At 45.7% G+C, this 22902-nt stretch overlaps 1 protein-coding gene across 1 annotated transcript in view; it reads right to left on the bottom strand.

The window, feature by feature from the left end:
* The window catches only part of LOC137628904 (THO complex subunit 7 homolog), a 28656-nt gene extending 6822 nt beyond the window's left edge, over positions 1 to 21834 (bottom strand). The window contains exons 1-3 of the mRNA XM_068360181.1: positions 21625 to 21834; positions 14556 to 14676; positions 11353 to 11469 (exon numbers count right to left, since the gene is read on the bottom strand). Coding sequence (XP_068216282.1) covers positions 11353 to 11469; positions 14556 to 14676; positions 21625 to 21634 — 248 coding nt within the window. The 5' untranslated portion in view covers positions 21635 to 21834. The remainder of the gene's footprint in view (positions 1 to 11352; positions 11470 to 14555; positions 14677 to 21624) is intronic.
* Positions 21835 to 22902: the final 1068 nt, after the last annotated feature.

Below are 22902 nucleotides of genomic sequence, written 5' to 3'. Positions count from 1 at the left end.
GGTTGATCCTCACACTGTTTGTTCTCATTGTAGGGGTTTTGTTTGTGCCCTTGATAATAGGTGCGGGGAATGTAAGGTTTTGGATGAGAAAGATTGGTTAATTATGAAGCGCTATGTGCGTAAGCTAGAGCTCGATAGAGTTAGGAGAGCTTCTAGGTCTACGTCTAAGTCTGTTAGTGGTAAGGAAGACGAACTTAGCGTAGATTTATCTATTGATCCTATTATTGATTCCTCTTTGGAAGTTGATCCTTCCCTTGAGGTAGTAACTCCTGCACCTACTACAGGTTCCGTATCTACGGATGACCCTCGGTACGCTAGCCTGGCGGCCGAGTTGAAGGCCATTAAAGAACAGCTGGAGGCCTTTAAAGGTAAGGAAAGTGAAAGTGCTTGTGTTAGTGCAGTGGAGGTGGCGACCGACCGAATCTGTCATACCCCTAGGCCTAGACCTCTACCAAGCTCCCAGGACCAAGGGAGAAGGTACGTCGATGACCGAAAGGGGGTGAGAGGTACGTACCCTCGGTCAGCCGTCGCCTCAGACAGTCCTGTTGTCTATTCCCAGGCTGCTCTTGACCGTCACGGGAAAGACGAGTCGGATGTGTTGTTTTCTTCTCCGAATTCGTCCAGACGTAAATGGAAGTATGAAGCTTCAAGACCTACTAAGAGGAGATGGAACCGCGACGAACGGTCTCGTTCTATCTCTCCCGGTTCTAGCAGTTATGAACCTTGTCCGTCGGAGGATGATTTCGACTCCGTGCCTGTGAAAAGGACGAAGCCTGCTGCCGAAGATACGAGTGTTATTCGTCAGACCCCCCCTTCGGATCCGCAAGACCCAGATGATGTTGCTAAATCCTTTATGTCTGTCATGCAGGAACAACTTTTGACTTTAGTACAAGCCTTTAGCCGCCCTCACGCCCAGTCTGACAGACGTAAAGACGACTCGTTGCCGATTAAGAAGTCTGCTTCTAAGAGAGAACGGAGTTCTTCTTTAAAGAGAACTTCTCCCTCTCTACGCCAGGATGAGGAATGTGTGCTTGCGCCAGGCGATACTTCTTCGCGATACCAGGGCGATACGTTTTCTCGTTCTCGATACCGGGACGATACCTTATCGAACGAAGCTGCTTCTCGTTCTCGATACCAAGACGATACCTCCTCCCGTGCGCTTCGACACGACGATACCTCCTCTCGTTCGCTTCGGCACGACGATACCTCCTCTCGTTCGCTTCGCCACGACGATACCTCCTCTCGTTCACGACGCCACGACGATACCGACCCTAGTTCTCGACGCCACGACGATACCGCCTCTCGTTCACGACGCCACGACGATACCGCCTCTCATTCTCGACGCCACGACGATACCGCCTCTCATTCTCGCCGCCATGACGATACCTCCTCTCGCTCTCGACGACAGAACGACTCTGCCTCTCGTTCTCGGTCCCAGGGCGATACCACCCTGCCTCTTCGGGACGATACTGCCTCTCGTTCCAAGGATTCTTCTAGCGCGGGACTCCAGGATGCAACCCGTCTTTTGCAGGATGATGCCTTTGATTTGCCCTTGTCGGGTTCTAAGGATTCTCCTCTTTCGAAGGATATTGCAGATGTGGATCAGGCCCTCGAGGATGTTTTTGATGACGATGATAATCCTGCCGATGCTGTGGGAGATTACAAAGTTCTCTCTCGCTCCCTTCTTGAACTTTTTGGAGAGGAATTCCAACCTGCTGCCCCTCAATCTCCTCAGTCCCAATTTAACAGAAAGAAGGCCAAGAAACAGTCGGCCTTCATCAAGATGAAGCTGTCTATCTCCGCAAAGAAGGCTCTCTCGAAGATTGATGACTGGATGATGGAGCGGAGACAAACAGTTAAGACTTCCTTCTCGTTTCCACCAGCTCGTCTTGCTTCAAGAGCGGGTATGTGGTATGCAACTGGAGAACCTTTGGGTCTGGGAGTGCCTTCCTCCTCCAAGGGTGACTTCTCTGGTTTAGTGGACTCTGCTAGAAGGCATGCTCTCAACTCAGCCAAGGTCATGTGGTCAATGTCGGAGCTGGATCATCTCGTCAAAGGTATTTTTAGAGCCTTTGAGGTTTTTAGTTTCCTAGACTGGTCGCTTGGGACTCTCGCAAGGAAAACTGAACAGATGGATGGATCTAGGGACCTTACGAGCATTATGTCCTGTATGGATAAGGCCCTCAGAGATGGGGCGAATGAGTTGGCTGCTCTGTTCTCAGCTGGGGTCCTAAAGAAGAGAGCTCTGCTTTGCTCTTTTGCTTCTAGGTCTGTTACCAATGCTCAAAAGTCTGAGCTTCTTTACGCCCCCCTCTCTCAACATCTTTTTCCCGAGTCTCTGGTTAATGACATTACGCGTTCTCTGGCCCAAAAAGCCACCCAAGACCTTTTATCTCGTTCTGCTCGTAAGCCCTTTGCAGCCCCTCCTTCTTCTTTGAAACGGGAGGAAAGGAGATTCCAGCAGCCCTTTCGGGGCAGGACTACTTCAAGATCAGATTTTAGAGGGAGAAGGCAAGATTCAGGACCAAGATCTACCAGGGGTTCTTTCAGACCTCGCTCCAGGAAATGAAGTTCGTCTCCTCCAGACGGTAGGCGCAAGACTGTCAGGTTTTTGGCAGTCCTGGAAGAGGAGAGGGGCGGACACCTGGTCCCTCTCAGTCATCAAGGAAGGATACAAGATCCCCTTTCTGAAAAAACCTCCTCTCGCAGATGCTCCGCTGGCCTTAATAGCCCGGTACTCAGATCCTGGGAAACAGAAGGCTCTAGTAGACCTTGTCAACCAAATGCTAGACAAGGGGGCGATAGAACCGGTTCGGGATCTAGTCTCCCCAGGCTTTTACAATCGCCTGTTTCTGGTCCCCAAGAACTCGGGCGGATGGAGACCCGTCCTGGATGTCAGCGCGCTCAACGTATTTGTGGAGAAGACAAAGTTCTCCATGGAGACGACTCAGTCGGTGCTGGCGTCAGTACGTCCAGGGGACTGGATGGTGTCCCTCGACTTGCAGGACGCATATTTCCATGTCCCCATCCATCCGACTTCGAGGAAGTACCTGAGGTTTGTAATGGAGGGCAAGTGCTTCCAATTCAGAGCTCTTTGCTTCGGTCTCAGCACGGCTCCTCAAGTCTTCACCAGGGTAATGGCGAATGTGTCAGGTTGGCTGCATCAGGAAGGGATAAGGATATCCTTCTATCTGGACGATTGGCTGATTCGTGCACGATCGAGGGAGAAATGTCTGGAGGATTTACGGAAGACTTTTATGATGGCTCAGGATCTAGGCCTGGTCATCAACAGGGAGAAGTCTCAGATCAGACCGAGTCAGACTATTCTCTATTTGGGGATAGTTCTGAATTCAGTTCTTTTTCGGGCTTCTCCCTCTCAGGAAAGACAGGCCAAGTGTCTCGTAAAAGTCAGAACTTTCCTGGACAAGAAGAGATGCACAGCGAAGGAGTGGATGAGTTTGCTGGGGACTCTGTCCTCCCTCGAACTGTTTGTCTCTCTGGGGAGACTCCACCTAAGGCCTCTTCAGCACTTTCTTTCGAAGACATGGAACAGAAAGATGCAGGAAGACTCCTTTTCCTTCCCCATTCCAATAGAAGTCAAGACTCTTCTGAAGTGGTGGCTGGACCCAACCTTGTTAGGGGAAGGGATCTCCTTACACAAGAAGAACCCAGACCTAGTGTTGTTTTCAGACGCATCAGAGTCAGGCTGGGGGGCAACACTAGAAAGCAAGGAGGTCTCAGGCGATTGGGAAGGAATTCAGCTGGGATGGCACATCAACAACAAGGAGCTGATGGCCATTTTTCTGGGGCTAAAGGCCTTCAAGGACTTGGTGTCTGGGAAGATTGTGGAGGTCAACTCAGACAACACCACAGCTCTTGCTTACATCAGGAAGCAAGGAGGGACTCACTCTCTGTCTCTCTTCGAGACAGCAAGAGAGCTCCTTCTTTGGGCGAAGGAGAACAGGATAAGCCTGCTGACGAGGTTTGTTCAGGGACAGAAGAATGTGAGGGCGGACATGCTCAGCAGGAAAGGGCAGGTCCTTCCCACAGAATGGACCCTCAACCAACAGGTCTGTCAGAGTCTCTGGAGGCTGTGGGGGAGACCCCTCATCGATCTTTTCGCCTCCAATTTATCCAAGAGGATCCCCATCTATTGCTCCCTAGTTCCGGACAGGGAGGCAATAGCAGTAGACGCCTTTTTGATGGATTGGACGGGGATGGACACTTATGCTTTTCCCCCGTTCAAGATCATCAATCTGGTAGTCAGGAAATTCACCCTCCTCGATTCGGGACGGATGATCCTGATAGCTCCGTTCTGGCCGATGAGGGAATGGTTCACGGAGGTGGTGGACTTGTTGATGGACTTTCCAAGAAGCCTCCCTGCAAGTCCAAATCTGCTCAGACAACCCCACTTCGAGAGATATCATCAAAACCCCCTCGCTCTCAATCTGACTGCCTTCAGACTATCGAGAAGCTCGTCAGATCGAGAGGCTTTTCAGCGCAAGCTGCAAAAGCTATCGCCAGAGCGAGGAGGGTCTCTTCGCAGAGGGTCTACCAGTCCAAGTGGGAGACTTTTAGGGCTTGGTGTAGGAAGCACAAGATTTCCTCATCCACTACCTCTGTGAGCCAGATTGCGGATTTCTTGTTGTACCTCAGACAGGACGCTAAGCTAGCTGTGTCCACTATCAAAGGGTACAAAAGTATGCTCTCTTCCGTCTGTCGGCATAGAGGCTTGGACTTGTCTCGAGACAAGGACTTACATGACCTCTTGAAGTCTTTTGAGACGACCAAGCAGACCCAGTTAAAGCCCCCTTCTTGGAACCTTGATGTAGTTCTTAAAATTCTGTGCACCAAGAGATTTGAGCCCATATCACAGGCTCCCCTTAGGGAGGTTACCAAGAAGACCCTCTTTCTTTTGGCCTTAGCAACAGCTAAAAGAGTTAGTGAAGTCCATGCAATTGAAAAACAGGTAGGCTTCAATCTGAATGGGGCAGTTTGTGCCTTGAGATTAGACTTTCTCGCTAAGAACGAGAACCCTTCTAAGCCCTGGCCGAGGACCTTTGAGGTTCCTAACTTGACCAACCTAGTGGGTCAGGAGCAAGAGAGGCTGCTCTGTCCAGTACGAGCCCTCAAGACCTACTTGTCTCGCACAAAAAGTGTGAGAGGCTCTTCTAGCTCCCTGTGGTGTTCTGTGAAAGATCCTCAAAAGCCCCTTTCCAAGAACGCTTTATCCTTTTTCCTGAGGGAAGTGATAAGAGAAGCGCATCTCTTGTGTGAGGAGGAACACTTCGGACTTTTAAAAGTGCACCCGCCAAATCAACCAGGATGCGAAAGGCTTCTTAGCCTTCCGGACAACCCAAAAACAACAATAAAAAACATTTCAAGAGAAAGATTAAAAAGGTTATGGAATTAGGGGAATGTAGTGGTTGAGCCCTCACCCACTACTGCACTCGCTGCTACGAATGGTCCCAGAGTGTAGCAGTTCTCGTAAAGAGACTGGACATCCTTAAGATAAAAAGACGCGAACACTGACTTGCTTCTCCAATAGGTTGCGTCCATTATACTTCGCAGAGATCTATTTTGTTTAAAGGCCACTGAAGTTGCGACAGCTCTAACTTCATGTGTCCTTACCTTCAGCAAAGCTTGGTCTTCTTCACTCAGATGTGAATGAGCTTCTCGTATTAACAGTCTGATAAAATAGGATAAAGCATTCTTTGACATAGGCAAAGATGGTTTCTTAACTGAACACCATAAAGCTTCTGACTGTCCTCGTAAAGGTTTAGTTCGTCTTAAATAGAACTTAAGAGCTCTCACAGGGCATAAGACTCTTTCTAGTTCATTTCCAACCATATTTGATAGGCTTGGAATATCGAACGATTTCGGCCAAGGACGAGAAGGTAGCTCGTTTTTGGCTAGAAAACCAAGTTGCAGAGAACATGTAGCCGTTTCAGATGAAAATCCGATGTTCCTGCTGAAGGCGTGAATCTCACTGACTCTTTTAGCTGTGGCTAAGCAAACCAGGAAAAGAGTCTTTAAAGTGAGATCTTTAAAGGAGGCTGATTGTAGCGGCTCGAACCTTTCTGACATGAGGAATCTTAGTACCACGTCTAAATTCCAACCAGGTGTAGCCAAACGACGCTCCTTCGTGGTCTCAAAAGACTTAAGGAGGTCCTGTAGATCTTTGTTGTTGGAAAGATCTAAGCCTCTGTGACGGAAGACTGCTGCCAACATGCTTCTGTAACCCTTGATAGTGGGAGGTGAAAGAGATCGTTCTTTCCTCAGGTATAAAAGGAAGTCAGCTATTTGAGTTACAGAGGTACTGGTCGAGGATACTGATACTGACTTGCACCAGTTTCGGAAGACTTCGGAAGACTTCGCCCTGGCTGCCTCCTTCGAAAAGCCTCTAGCTCTCGAGAGTCTTTCGATAGTCTGAAGGCAGTCAGACGAAGAGCGTGGAGGCCTTGGTGTACCTTCTTTACGTGTGGCTGACGTAGAAGGTCCACCCTTAGAGGAAGCGTTCTGGGAACGTCCACTAGCCATCGAAGTACCTCGGTGAACCATTCTCTCGCGGGCCAGAGGGGAGCAACTAACGTCAACCTTGTCCCTTCGTGAGAGGCGAACTTCTGCAGTACCTTGTTGACAATCTTGAACGGGGGGAATGCATATAGGTCTAGATGTGACCAATCTAGGAGAAAGGCATCTATATGAACTGCTGCTGGGTCCGGGATTGGTGAGCAATATATTGGGAGCCTCTTGGTCATCGAGGTTGCGAAGAGATCTATGGTTGGCTGGCCCCATGTGGCCCAAAGTCTCTTGCACACATCCTTGTGTAGGGTCCATTCTGTTGGAATGATTTGTCCCTTTCGACTGAGGCAATCTGCCATGACATTCAAGCTGCCTTGGATGAACCTCGTTACTAGCGAAATGTTTAGACCTTTTGACCAGGTGAGGAGGTCCCTTGCGATCTCGTACAACGTCAAAGAGTGGGTCCCTCCTTGCTTGGAGATGTACGCCAAAGCCGTGGTGTTGTCCTAGTTCACCTCCACCACTTTGCCTTGAAGGAGAGACTTGAAGCTTTTCAAGGCCAGATGAACTGCCAGTAGCTCCTTGCAGTTGATATGCATTGTCCTTTGACTCGAATTCCAAGTTCCCGAGCATTCCCGACCGTCTAATGTCGCACCCCAGCCTGTGTCCGATGCGTCCGAGAAGAGAACGTGGTTGGGAGTCTGAACAGCCAGGGGCAGACCCTCTCTGAGGCTGATACTGTCCTTCCACCAAGTCAGGCAAGACTTCATCTTCTCGGAAATGGGGATCGAGACCGCTTCTAGCGTCTTGTCCTTTTTCCAGTAAACAGCTAGGTGATATTGAAGAGGACGGAGGTGTAGTCTTCCCAACGATACGAACTGTTCCAGGGATGATAGTGTCCCTATCAGACTCATCCACTGCCTGACTGAACACCGTTCCTTCTTCAGCATGTTCTGGATGCATAACTGGGCTTGGCTCGTTCTGGGGGCCGACGGAAAAGCCCGAAAAGCTAGACTGTGAATCTCCATCCCTAAATACACAATAGTTTGGGATGGGACCACTTGAGACTTTTCCATATTGACAAGGAGACCCAATTCCTTGGTCAGATCTAGAGTCCACTTTAGATCCTTCAGACAGCGACGACTGGAAGAAGCTCTTAGAAGCCAGTCGTCCAAATAGAGGGAGGCTCGGATGTCCGCTAAATGAAGGAATTTGGCTACATTCCTCATCAGCCTCGTAAACACAAGAGGAGCTGGACAGGGCTTGAAACTGGTAGACAACCTTTTCGTAAACAAATCTCAGAAAAGGTTGGGAGTCTGGGTGGATGGGGACGTGGAAGTATGCGTCCCTTAGGTCTAAAGAGACCATCCAGTCTTCCCTTCTGACCGCTGCTAGAACGGACTTTGTGGTCTCCATGGAGAACGTCTGCTTTGTGACAAAGACATTCAGCGCACTGACGTCTAGCACCGGCCTCCACCCTCCTGTCTTCTTTGCCACTAAGAAGAGACGGTTGTAGAAGCCCGGAGTTTGATGGTCCAGGACTTTGACTACCGCTCCCTTTTCTAGTAAGAGAGACACCTCCTGTTTCAATGCTCGTCTCTTGTCTTCCTCTCTGTACCTGGGAGAGAGATCGATGGGAGACGTTGCTAGAGGGGGTTTTCGTACAAACGGGATCTTGTACCCCTCTCTGAGCAACTTCACAGATTGTGCATCTGCGCCTCTCTTCTCCCAGGTCTGCCAGAAGTTCTTGAGTCTGGCTCCCACTGCTGTCTGAAGAAGCTGGCAGTCAGACTCTGCCTTTAAAGGACTTGGTTCCTTTCTTCTTTCCACGTCTCCCTTCGGCACGAGCACCTCCTCTGCTGGAGGCTCTGCCACGAAAGGGCGGAATAAATCGGGACGCTGGAGTGTCCATCCTTGGTCTAGCTGACAAGGTAGGCAAGGGGGTGGCTTTGCGAGCAGAGGACGCAACCAGGTCATGAGTGTCCTTCTGTATCAAAGAAGCAGCAATCTCCTTAATCAAGTCCTCTGGAAAGAGGCACTTAGAAAGAGGAGCAAACAGAAGTTCGGATCTTTGACAAGGTGTCACTCCAGCTGACAGGAAAGAGCAAAGGTTCTCACGCTTCTTGAGGACTCCGGATACGAACGATGCAGCAAGCTCACTAGACCCGTCACGTATGGCCTTGTCCATGCAGGACATGATGAGCAAGGAAGTTTCCTTCTCTGACGGAGAGATCTTCCTGCTTAAAGCTCCCAGACACCAGTCTAAAAAGTTGAAGACCTCAAAGGCTCTAAATAACCCTTTCAAAAGGTGGTCTAGGTCCGAAGATGACCAACATATTTTCGAGCGTCTCATGGCTAGCCTGCGGGGAGAGTCTACAAGACTTGAGAAGTCGCCCTGGGCAGAGGCAGGAACTCCCAAGCCGAGAACTTCTCCCGTGGCATACCAGACGCTCGATTTAGAAGAGAGTTTAGCAGGGGGAAACATAAAGGCTGTCTCCCCTAGACTCTTTTTGGACTGCATCCATTCTCCTACCACTCGTAAAGCTCTCTTGGACGAGCGTGCGAGGACGAGTCTAGTAAAGGCAGGCGAGGATGACGGCATACCTAATACAAACTCTGACGGAGGAGAGCGCGGAGCCACAGACACAAACTGGTCCGGAAACATCTCTTTGAACAGAGCTAGAACTTTTCTAAAGTCCAAAGAGGGTTGCGTGGACTTAGGCTCGTCAAGATCTGAATGTGGTTCATCATCCGAAAGTCCATCATCCGAGTATTGAGGAGGAAGCGGCAATGGAGTAGGTAACGGCTGGTTAGCCGAGTCCGGTCGCACGGGTGCACGTGTGACTGAACCGGACGCAACGTCATGGAACTGTTGCCCAGTCTGTGAGCTGGCAACAACCATAGCAGCGCGGGGACGCACAGCGTCTACTCCAGACTGTCTAGCCTGATGCGGGTGAGCAGTGGCAACCACACTGGGTTGCGGAGGTTGACGCACCGCGTCAAAACAAAACAACTCTGACTGTTGTTGTGTCTCGCGAACGTCAACGGAAGGCTCCGTGCGTCGCTGAACGTCAACATGCGGCTGGCAGGGTACACTGGAACGCATGGGTGGCGGAACTCTCTCAACTGGAGTGCGCAAGAAGGTTGCCTCAGCGTCCACAGGACGCACAACCGAGTGTGTGGTTGGTTGTAGGCAAGAGGCTGGTGCAGCAGCAACCTTCTCCGCACGAAAGTCCTGCATCAGAGACGTTAATTGTGACTGCATGTTCTGCAGCAAAGACCACTTGGGGTCTGCAGGAGCAGGTGCGGCGACAGACGGTGTAACTGTCTGCGGCGGTACCGCTTTGCCTCTCTTAGGAGGTGAGCAGTCATCGGAAGACTGCAGCGAGTCCGAACTGACCCAGTGGCTACAACTGGGCCGTTGGACTTGCGCGGAAGGGACCGACTTGCGCTTAAGCGGTCGTGAGACCTTGGTCCATGGTTTCTTGCGAGAAACCTCTTCCGCAGACGAGGAATAAATGGGCTCTCTCGTCTTTGTGTGGGTGGGGCGATCTTGGGTAGATACGCCCGAAACCACGGAGGGAACGTCTGTTCGCTGATTAAAGCCTCTCGAACCCATTGGTCGTACGACATTGCTTCTCCCCTGGACTTGGGAGCTTGCAAGAGGTCCCGGACTAGGAGGACGACAGGCACGAACAGACGAACCCTCAAGCGCAACACTATCCACAACACTATCACTCACTTTATCACTTCCCACTGCACTTTTACACTTCAGCTCCTTGACGTCCGCCATGAGCTGGTTACGGTCACTAGCCAGGGACTCAACTCTCTCACCCAGAGCTTGGATGGCACGCATCATATCAGCCATCGAAGGTTCCTGAGTGCCAGAAGGGGGATTAGGAGCAACCACTACAGGGGAAGGAATAGGTTGTGGGGCATGAGGAGAGGAAAAATCAACAGAACGAGATGAACTTCTCCTGACTCTATCTCTCTCTAGCCTACGTGTATATTTTTGGAATTCGATAAAATCGAATTCCGAAAGCCCAACGCATTCCTCACATCGATCTTCCAATTGACAGGTTTTATCCCGACAATTGGAACAAACGGTGTGAGGATCGATAGAGGCCTTCGGAAGACGCCTTGAACAGTCCCTAGCATTACACTTCCTGAATTTTGGGACTTGAGAAGGGTCAGCCATTTTGAATTGGTCAAAGGGGAATTCAAAAACTATCCAAAGTCATCAACAAATAATCCGATATAAAAAAAAAAGAATGCAAGGATTTATTGATGAGAAAGCCTGCACAGCGAAAGCTCAAAACTAGAAAAGTGTACTTCACCAAATAGTTGTGAAAACAAATCCAGTTAGCAACAGCGAATTAGTAGGTCTTGCCGGTAGCACGACAGAGAGAAAATTGAGTTCTTTGTTTACAATGAGTACTGGGTACTTGGACGACAGATGGCGCTGTTGAAGTACACCCCCTACCTGCATAGCGATCGCTGGCGGATTTTTTCCGTAGAGTTTTCTGTCGAGCAGCAGAGCTGCAGCTATTATAATCACCGGCTAAGTTAAATATTGAAAAATATAATACAAAAGCTTTAAAAGTGATTAAAATTACTGTTAAGAATCAATCAAATACTGCACTATGATATAGAATGTCTTCAGGTTAATTCAACTGATCTCTTCATAATTTTACAAAGATTAATAAAGTAAAGATTAATAAAGTTCAGATATTAAAACAAGCCTAAATTTTGTCTCTGGAGAACAACAACAACATCTACATCAGTTGGGTTACTGCTGTATAGTAAATTTACAAAAAAGACCATTACCTGAGACCATCATAATGTTTTATTTCCAGCTCATTCATATCGATGATGCCCTTCCACTTGAGAGATGAATGTTCAATACCAGCCAGCTGTGATAAGAGACGATCATACTGGGTTTGGCTGTGAGAAATAAAATAGTGTATAAAAAAAAAAAGAAGAAAAAGAAAATGTCCCATCACAGGTGAGACTTTTATTTACCGGCAGCATTAAACTACAGTACACTGTGATGGTCAAAATAATAACAAGAATATTCAAATTCATAAGGAAACCTTCTTCTGGATTCTCTATTCTTTCACTAAAATATTTTCCTTAATCAAGCAATGAAAAACAATCTATCCTTGATAAAGTACAACTTCTATCTGCTTTACACTATGCCTATCTCAATTAATGGTTAATCCCCTTCTAGTTATGTAGAATGAACACTAAAACATTATCATCACCATGAGTAGTTCAATTAAACAAGTCTTAATTTTATTCTATCATTTGGCTTATCCTCAGTACAAAAATGAAACTAGATAATGTTAAAGATGCAAAACAGCTAAGTGAGAAGACACCAAGGGGGAAGGATGAAAAGTACAAGGCACAGATGAACGCTGATGTTATTGAAGGATGTTGTTAAGAATGAACTATATCTACACGCTGCAAAAGCCCCTCTATACAACTGTTGATAAAACCATGCAAATAAATTCAGTGCAACACATCTTGATAATTAACAAGAAAAAAATTATAAATATATGAACATACTTCTGAAATTACTGAAATTACTAGCGCTGGATAAGCCCTTACTGAAGTTATCTTCATTCAACCTAAGCCTAAAACAAATCTATAAAATGCAGGATAGTAAAAGTTATATTACCATCGTTCAATGTCCTGGCTGTAACGCAAGGAAGGGGGCAATCAGTTGAAGAAGCTCAGAGGAAAAATAACCCTTCTACAGCCCCAATCCCAGATGATGGCTCATTTTGCCATGTACACTGCCGTAGAGAACTTCTGAAGGGCCCCCAGGCATCTCCTACAGTGCACCTCGCAAAAAATCTTGAGGTCAAAGGAGATGCTGGATAGTCTTGACCTGTGAAGTGATGTCAGTGAGCTGACGTGTGCCTGCTGGTACGGCTGACAAAGCAAGTTGAGCCAAATGGATAACTCTCAAACAGCCTGCTGGTGAGGCTGACAAAGCAAGTTGGGCCAAATGGATAACTCTCAGAACCTTTAGAAAGTAAGTGTACCATCTACTTAGGGCCACTTTGGGGAATACCAACATTACCTAGAGGTTTGAGGTAAACTGCATCCTATTAACCACCCTTTAAATCGGGCAAAACAACAGCAAAGCATATAAATTTACGCTGTACCACAGATGTTGAAATGCGCCCTCTAATGCTGCTACACAATCCAGCAATTGAGGAAAAAGGGACCACTATGATCCTGCCGACTTCAAATGTTGGCAATCAGATTCCTCTTGCTGGGAAAGATTCTCGCCGAAAGCTTGATTGCATTGTTCAGTGCCCGCCTGCATTGCCAATTGGCAGAGGTACTGTGAAACTGTAACTCCTTGTTTGTTGACGTATACCACTCTTGTAGTATTGTCACTCATCAAAGCTACCAAGTGGTTACTGTATCTAGTCCTGTAAGATGACAGCAGCACAGAGACCTGTTTCCAGTTCCAGAAAGTTGATGTGCAGGCACTTCTCTTATGACCAGCAGCCTGACTGATCCCCCCCCCCCCAGGCCGTTAATCAGCCTAAAGAGGGCCAACACCTATTAAAGGGCTGATTTGGACTTGACGGGGGATGGTCCTCTGCCGCTATTGGGCCCGCATCGGGAGCTGCAATGTCGATTATGTCATCTCAATTAAAGGAATGTTGGTGAGCCCCAGAAATATTTCTCTCTGGACCTAGTATCGGGCCTCGGGGTACTCTGGAGATCCGCCATGGATAGAGAAGTGTCTTGCAGGCCTGAAGGTCCCCTTGGTTTCCATGCTAGCCTTGGGTGGTGATGAAGCAGACACTTGTACCTCTGAAGGGCTACCATGTTCATGATAGTAAGGCCTAATCAGTCCTTGGGCTGCTAGACACCTGATTTATATGATCTATGGAAATGAGTCCTATGGGAGCTCGACCATTGTGTTCTAGAGGACTCTTTCTACCTACTGATTCCCTATCCTGGAGTTTATGCCTTATTTGAGAAAATGAGAACATCCCTCAAAAAGGGGTTTCCCGATCGTATGCCGCAGCTTTCCTGGATGATCGTTCCTGAACCAGTGATTCAATAGATGAGCCCACTCTACTGGGCAAGTGCCTGTGTCGAGATGTGTGAAGGAGTGAACATATGAATTTATGCTATGTGGAGTGTGTGCGCACAAGTTCTAGACTTCTCTTTCATCAAAGGACGTACGTCCATAGGTGAACAAGCCTGAGCGAAAGCAGTAGAGGGCACCTTTACAAGAGAACTTTCCCTAAGGGGGGAGTGTGCATGAAGATCAAAGCATACACGAGTCGGTGAAGTATGCAATCGGGAAACCATCATTTCTACTTTAACAAATACCATTGGAGTCATTTCCTCAATTTACATTTCAAAACTTAGGTTGCCAGCCTCTGTGTATGCAACTTATTTTTTCTACAAAACAACACCCATTAAAAGAAACTTAATTAGCAACCTGACCTTTACAGTAGTAAATGAGATATACAATTACTGAAAATTTCTGGAAGTACTGTATACATACCTTATTCTCAAATTACATCTTATAAAGAATTCTAAAATACTAAAAATTCCATATAATTTGTATTTTTCCAAGCTAAATAAAACCTGAGTCATTTAATGGGATTACTTCTGGTCACTTCACTTCTGAGAGCGGAAGCAGTAGGACCCTCCAGCCTTCACTCCTACGATTGGACAATAGCATCACCTGCTCTTCATACTTTATTTTGCTTGTGCTTGTGTCTTTGTGTTAGGACATTATTTGTCACTTGTGTGTGAATTATTTGTGTTACAGAGTACATGCCTTTCGACTATGTCAACCTCAATGAGTTCGTGTCCAGGCAGTAATGATCAGCCTCGTGGAACCTTTATGAGCAGGTTAGATGTGGATCCTCACCACCTTGGTAGGTCCGACATGCAGAGAAAAGAGACGTTCGATAAAATCTCTATTAAATGACTCAAAGGTTTGTATCCACGTAGGAATAAATACTGAAATATCAAACAAAGCTCACCTTTCTTGAGATGTATCATCACTTCCACACCACTTGCTAAAGGCCTTCATGAACATCGTCAGCTGACGAACATCACCCGTGCCATCTCCATCTATCATGAGACGTCTTCTGATAATATCCTCTGTAGGAAATAATGAAGAAATATCGTAAATGAATCAAGCAACACAGAACACATGAGAGTATCTTTAGAAACTGTAATAAAAAAATGTGGAAGAATAATTACGATATCAAACTCTGGGAGTTTGAAATTTCATAAGATATTTACAGAGGCAAGATTCCCCAGTCTAATAATGAAAATGTATAAAAATGTTATTTTCATTAGTAAAATAAATTTTTGAATATACTTACCCGATGATCATGTAGCTGTCAACTCTGTTGCCCGACAGAAATCTACGGTCGGGATACGCCAGCGATCGCTATACAGGTGGGGGTGTACACAACAGCGCCATCTGTGAGTAGGTACTCAAGTACTTCTTGTCAACAAGAACTCAATTTTCTCCTCGGTCCACTGGTTCTCTATGGGGAGGAAGGGCGGGTCCTTAAATTCATGATCATCGGGTAAGTATATTCAAAAATTTATTTTACTAATGAAAATAACATTTTTCAATATTAATCTTACCCGATGATCATGTAGCTGATTCACACCCAGGGTGGTGGGTGGAGACCAGCATACATGTTAACAAAGAAGCTAAGTATCCCGTATCTTATTTTAGCCGTTATTCAAAATAACAAACATAACATAAATAAGTACCTGGTAAGGAAGTCGACTTGAACCATTACTCTGCCTTTTTAAGTACGTCTTCCTTACTGAGCCTAGCGATCCTCTTAGGATGCTGAGCGACTCCTAGGTGCTGAAGTATGAAGGGCTGCAACCCATACTAAAGGACCTCATCACAACCTCTAATCTAGGCGCTTCTCAAGAAAGAATTTGACCACCCGCCAAATCAACCAGGATGCGGAAGGCTTCTTAGCCTTCCGGACAACCCAGAAATATTTCAAGAGAAAGATTAAAAAGGTTCTGGAATTAGGGAATTGTAGTGGTGGAGCCCCCACCACTACTGCACTCGTTGCTACGAATGGTCCCAGAGTGTAGCAGTTCTCGTAAAGAGACTGGACATTCTTAAGATAAAAGACGCGAACACTGATTAGCTTTTCCAAAAGGTTGCGTCGAAAATATTTTGCAGAGATCTATTTTATTTAAAGGTCACGGAAGTTGTGACAGCTCTAACTTCGTGTGTCCTTACCTTCAGCCAAGCTTGGTCTTCCTCATTCAGAAGGGAATGAGCTTCTCGTATTAACAGTCTGAAAATAATAGGATAAAGAATTCTCTGACATAGGCAAAGATGAATTCTTAACTGAACACCATAAAGCTTCAGACGGGCCTCGTAAAGGTTTTTTAAAATAGAACTTAAGAGCTCTTACAGGACATAATACTCTTTCTAGTTCATTTCCAACCATACGATAAGTTTGGAATAACGAACGATATTGGTCAAGGCCGAGAAGGCAGCTCGTGTTTGGCTAGAAAACCAAGATGTAGAACATGTAGCCGTTTCGGATGAAAATCCGATGTTCTTGCTGAAGGCATGAATCTCACTGACTCTTTTAGCTGTGATTAAGCATATCAGGAAAAGAGTCTTAAAGGTGAGATCTTTCAGGGAGGCTGATTGAAGTGGTTCGAACCTGTCTAACATAAGGAATCTTAGAACCACGTCTAAATTCCAACCAGGTGTAACCAAACGACGCTCCTTCGTGGTCTCAAAAGACTTAAGGAGGTCCTGTAGAACTTTATTGTTGGAAAGATCTAAGCCTCTGTGACGGAAGACTGATGCCAACATGCTTCTGTAACCCTTGAAAGTGGGAGCTGAAAGAGATCGCTCTTTCCTCAGATATAAGAGGAAGTCAGCTATTTGAGTTACAGAGGTACTGGTCGAGGATACGGATACTGACTTGCACCAGTTTAGGAAGATTTCCCACTTCGATTGGTAGACTCTAAGGGTGGATGTTCTCCTTGCTCTAACAATCGCTCTGGTTGCCTCCTTCGAAAAACCTCTAGTTCTGGAGAGTCTTTCGATACTCTGAAGGCAGTGAGACGAAGAGCGTGGAGGCCTTGGAGTACCTTCTTACGCGTGGCAGACGTAGCAGGTCCACCCTTAGGGGAAGAGTTCTGGGAATGTCTACTAGCCATCGAAGTACCTCGGTAAGTTATTCTCTCGCGGGCCAGAGGGAAGCAACTAGTGTCAACTTTGTCCCATCGTGAGAGGCGAACTTCTGCAGTACCTTGTTGACAATCTAGAACGGAGGGAATGCATATAGATCTAGATGAGACTAATCTAGTAGAAAGGCATCTAAAAGAACCACTGCTGGGTCCGGGATAGGTGAGCAAAGTATTGAGAGCCTCTTGGACATCGAGGTTGCGAAGAGATCTATGGTTGGCTGGCCCCAGGTGACCCAAAGTCTCTTGCATACATCTCTGTGGAGGGTCCAATATGTTGGAATTATTGTCCCTTCCTACTGAGACAAACTGCTAAGACATTCAAGTTGCCTTGGAAGAAACTTGTTACTAGTGAAAAGTCTAGACCTGTTGAACAGGAGAGGACGTCACTAGCGAACTCGCACCATGTCAGAGAGTAGGTCCCTCCTTGCTAGGAGATGAACATCAAAGCAGGGAGTTGTCCGTGTTGACCTCCATTACTTTGTCTTGAAGGAGAGACCTGAAGCTTTTCCAGGTCAGACGTACTGCCAGAAGCTTCTTGCAGTAAAAATGCATTGTCCTTTGACTCGAGAGCATAATCCCGAGCATTCCCTACCGCCTTAGGTCGCACCCCAGCCTACGTCCGATGCGTCTGAGAAGAGAACGTGGTTGGGAGTCTGAACAGTCAGGGGAAAACCCTATAAAAGGTTGATAAAGTCCTTTCCTCAGGTTAGACCAGACTTATCTTCCGGAAACCGGGATCGAGACCGCTTTTAGCGTCTTGTCCTTTTCCAGTGAAGAGCTAGATGAAACCGAAGAGGACGGAGGTGTAGTCTTCCAAGTGACACCAATTGAACCACGGATGACAGTGTCCTAACCAGACTCATCCACAGCCTGACAGGGCCGTATTCCTTCTTCAGCATCTTCTGGATGGATAGCAGGGCTGGGGATTGATTTTCTTGTTCAGCCATGTCCTCATCAGAGGGTTCCTCATCCGAAACTGATGAGGAAACGGCAACGGAGTGGGCAACGTCTGACTCGCTGAATCCGGTCGCACTGGTGGATGCGTGACGGAGCCGGACACAAGATCATGGTACTGCTGCACAGTCTGTGAACTGTCAACCATGGGGATGCGAGGAAGTACAGCGACAACCCGAAACTGTCTAGACTGTCTGGGTAGTACAGACAACCCCTTATCGGGTTGCTGAGGTTGCCGCACTGCGTCACAACAAGTCACCTCTGCTGGTTGTTGAACGTCTTCCCAGTGACACACTGAACGTCCACAACCACCTCCGAGAGTAGCTTAACGTCAACGTGCGACTGGCAACCCACATGGGTCGCACCGGTGGAGGAACCATCTCAACTGGCGGACATGAGTAGGATACCTCAGCGTCAACAGGGCGTACAACCAACCGGTAGGAAGGTCGTTGGCAAGAAGGTTCTTCTCCGTAAAAAATCCTCTATCAAGGACTAAGCTTGGACTGCATGTCTTGCAACAAAGCCCAAGGTCTATGGGAGCAGGTGTGGCAACAGACGGGGTTAGCGACTGAAGCGGAACCATTTACCCTCCCTGGAAGCATGTTATGCTTAAATTAAAGTCCATAGGAGGCTAAGCAGCTTAAGGCTCCTCTCCAAATGACAGAGTCCTCAAGGGAATATCAGAAGGAGGGAGAACAGCACTTTCTCATCTACAGGAACCATGTCCGAGAAAAGCTAGGTTCTCTCAGTGAGGGTTTCACTGGTGCAAAAGCAGCAGACCAGAAGGCAACGTTATGAAACTGCTTGACAGTCTGTGAACTGTCAAAAACTGAACTGTCAACCACAACAGGAGCGTGAGGACATACAGCACTGGTGTATAAGTAGCAGACCAGAAGGCAACGTCATGTAACTGTTTGACAGTCTGTGAGTTGGCAACAACCAAAGTTGTGTGGGGAAGCCTCAACTCCTGACTGACTAGTTTGCTGCGGGCGAGTGGCGGTAACCACAGTGTGTTGCGGAGGCTGACACACCGTGTCAAAACACGGCAGCTTGTGGTAGCTCACGCACGGCAACGGAGTGCTCTGTGTGTGGGAGTCATCATACATCTGGCAGGGTTGACTGTGCATGGGTGGAGGAGCTCTCACAACAAGAGTGTGAGAGCAGGAAGCCATGCCGGGCGCACAACCGTGGGAGGTGTAGGCCCACGGGTGCATCGTCAACCTTCTCCGCAGTCGGAGTGTGGGAGGTGGCAACAACAAAAGCCGAGTGTTGGTGCGTGGGTGGGACTGCCGTGGGTTGCGGAGCATGCCGCATGGGATGCGGAGCATGCCGCATGGGTTGCGGAGCATGCCGCATTGTGTCAAAACACGGCAGCTCTACAGCACCTTCCCACTGCTGATGCGGTAGCTCACGCATGTCAATGGAGGGCGCAGCATGAACATGCGTCTGGCAGGGTCGACTGCGCATCGGAGGTGGAGCTCTCACAGGTGGAGTGTGGGAGCAGGCAGCCGCAGTATCTGCTGAGCGCACAACCGTGGAAGGTTGTAGATTAACAGGTGCATTGTCAACCTTCCAACTTTGTTAAGCAAAATTACCAAAAACCTAAACACACTTCCGTCTAAGGGAAGGGTCGGTCATTAAAAGTGAAAGAGAGTCTATACTCTCTTCGACACCAACACTTCCGTCTAAGGGAAGGGTCGGCCATTTAAAAGTGAAAGAGAGTCCATACTCTCTTCGTCACCATAATTAAATCTATCCAAAACGAGTTCAAGTTTTGAAATGAAGATAAAACCCCTGCATAGCGAAAGCTCAAAACTGGAATAGTGTACTTCACCAAAAAGTTGTGAAAACAAATCCAGTTAGGGACGGCGTATTAGTAGGTCTTGCCGGTGGCACGACAGAGGAAAAATTGAGTTCTTGTTGACAAGAAGTACTTGAGTACCTACTCACAGATGGCGCTGTTGTGTACACCCCCACCTGTATAGCGACCGCTGGCGTATCCCGACCGTAGATTTCTGTCGGGCAACAGAGTTGACAGCTACATGATCATCGGGTAAGATTAATATTGAAAATATTTCTATAATGTAACCATGCATTGTACTTTGCAGAGAAAACAACAACATGATGAACAGGATGTACATTGTTAAAAAATGTTCAAATGTAAACACACAGCTGAAATATATATGGACAATACTAGAGGGGTACTCAGTAGAGTGCAGACCTCCGTCACAGCAGCTTACTTCTTGACCTTTTGTTTAACCTTGACCTTTGACCTAAGTCTTTCAAAATTGAATCACTTCCACATCTTTACATAACAATTAATCCCTTAGAGTTTCACTACACTACGAGTAAAATCATGACCTCAGCTACGGCAACTTATTTCTCAACCTTGACCTTTGACCTAGCATGGGGTTTTTAATCCCATTTCCTATGTCTTCATTTGCAACAGTGTTCATTGTTTTACAAATACTTCCTTACTTAAACAATTTATTGATTTATGTTCTGATGTATGCTCGCGATTAAACATTATCTCACAGGATGGCTATGTTTTGCTACGCGCGTTAGACCCCGTGGGCTAGTATTTTGGAATTATCAATCATACAAACTTAAAGGGGTAAATTGCAACTTCGCATTCCAGGCTTCCATTTCCAATGATCAGACTAAATATATCTAACACACTTTTCGACCCTAACTTTTTATGGAGCCTCTGTATATCAGCGGCCAGTTCCTCCCTTGTGGATTAAAAATGGACATCAACTTACCTCAACTTTCACCCCAACTTAACCTACAAGCCGTGTTCTTACCTACTTACCTAACGGGGGAGGGGGCTAACGGCCCCCTGCGACCCCCCTTACACTGTTGTATTCTAAGTTAGACATAATAAAACATACAGGTGGCCGCTATCATACATGCACCCCCATTTTACTATTAACATGATCAATAAAAGAGCTATAGTTATATTGCATATTCCAATATTAAAAATAAATAAAGAGGTTTAAAATATAAAATGTAGGACCCTTTACTATGTTCGAACAAATAACTTACGGCAGAAGCGCCACCCATCAGCCTTTCTGAACTACTGGCTGGCAGGAGACTCATGATATGGGCTATGGCCGCTATCATACACACACTCCAGGGGTATTTTTCATTCAAATCTATAATTTCATTAATACAGGTTTCCGCCAGTAATATATGGTATTCAAAATGGTGCACTTGTAAAGATCTACTCAATTATGCGAACTACAATCTCCTAAATAATATTGCATCATTCTATAATTGAGCCCAAAATTTTAATATTGGGTTTGGCCATAACTAATTTTACGCTCTACTTCTCTAGGAATATTGTATACTAAAATCTTACTAGTTAGATACAAAGGGTATCAAATCCCCAGCAACACAAAAATACAGTAAAATATAAGGCTACTTAGAGAGTTGATCGAGTAACTTGTATTCAATTGGTTAATTTTCCAGGTATTTTTGTAGTGAATTACATGGCAATGTAACCTAGGAAAAAAATACTACTCTTTCTTATAGAAAAAATTACGCTCTTCAAAAATGACACTCGTTTCCGTCGCAAATGAATAGTTTCAGAAATATATATACATCTATATCCTACGATAATAATTTCAAGAAGGTAATGTATAGAGAAGAAAATGCTTGTTTTACGTTTATATATCGATTCCCCAGTATGATTTCCCCACCCAAAACCCGGAGTTCCCACTGGGGGTCCCCCATTATTGGAGGATATAGATGTATATATATTTCTGAAACTATTAATTTGAGACGGGAACGAGTGTCATTTTTGAAGAGAGCGTAATTTTTTCTATAAGAAACAGTAGTTTTTTTCCTAGGTTACATTGCCATGTAATTCACTACAATGAAACCATTTTCCACACTCACCATCCCCCATTTTGAAGTCTTCCAGCGAATCTTATTCACTTTATATATTGACAGAACAGCAAAACGCCGTTCTAGAGAGGCCGGTAACAGTGAAGAAACCAATCAGGTCTCGTTGTTAATATTGAATCAAGTTACAATAATTTAGAGTAGAACTAACACGACAAGTTAACAGACAACAACAAATAGCGGCGGCGTTTGCAAGCAGTGTTGCCAGATGCCCTTGGCAAAATTTCTGTATATTTTGTCCATTTTTTTCTGTAGATTTAATGAAATTTCTGTAGATTACTCGTATGAACTTTATTTGCTTTCTAATACATATATTCGAAGTTACTGATGCATAACTAAAAAATAGATACCATAAATTTGATCCTTTTATATGTACAGACAGGCTTTAACGTCATTTTGTAGAATTATGTTTTGATGTTTAAATTTGCATAATTAATATAAATGTTAGTCCCTTTATATGTAGACACACTACCATAATTTTAGATATTAATAATGTGACAATGCAAAATTTTCTAGGCCTACAAAGAATGACACTAATGAAAACAAAATTATATGCCATAATTAAAGCTTATGTACAATTCTGGCTGTACCCCTTAATGATATAGGTACTTGGCAAGTTATTAGTAAAACAAAAATATTAGTTAACCAATTATACTCATAATTACTACACTAGACTGGGAGATATGTTGTTGGAAATTACCATACTAACCCTCATCACTATCCTCAGTATCCTTATTAATGCCCTTTTTTATACATGCTGCTATTGAATTTAGCTCTATCAGGGCAATTTATTGAGAATTTCTTAGTCATGTGCAACAAAATCCAGTAGATTTATGATGAAAATGAAAAAAATTCTGTATTCTGTAGATTTGTGGAAAATCCAATAGAAATACAGAAATTTCTGCATATCTGGTAACACTGTAATTAGTAATGCTGTAATTCTTCTTCTTTAATTCAGATCAGGTTCGCCTTTCCCTCGGCACCTCCTTGGTTTTCTTCTTTATTCTAATTCTGTTATTTCCTTCTCTCTTTTTTTCCACATCTGATAAATATATTCTTTTCTCTTCTCTAATCCTTTTCTTAAACAACACGTTTCCTATTATCTTCTTTTCTTCTTCGTAGAGCTGAAAAAATAAGATAGTAAGATGGTGAAAAGTGTGAGAGGGAAGAATCAATAGAATTAGAAAGTAAATAACAAATTTCTAATGTATAAAAAGTTGGCTTTGATGTTTAAAAGGCAGAGATTTAGTTGACCCATCAAAATGATAAAAA

Source organism: Palaemon carinicauda, chromosome 2 (assembly GCF_036898095.1).
Source record: "Palaemon carinicauda isolate YSFRI2023 chromosome 2, ASM3689809v2, whole genome shotgun sequence".
Lineage (NCBI taxonomy): Eukaryota > Metazoa > Arthropoda > Malacostraca > Decapoda > Palaemonidae > Palaemon > Palaemon carinicauda.
Note: the sequence above shows the minus strand (reverse complement) of the source record. Positions and strands in the feature narration are given on the sequence as shown.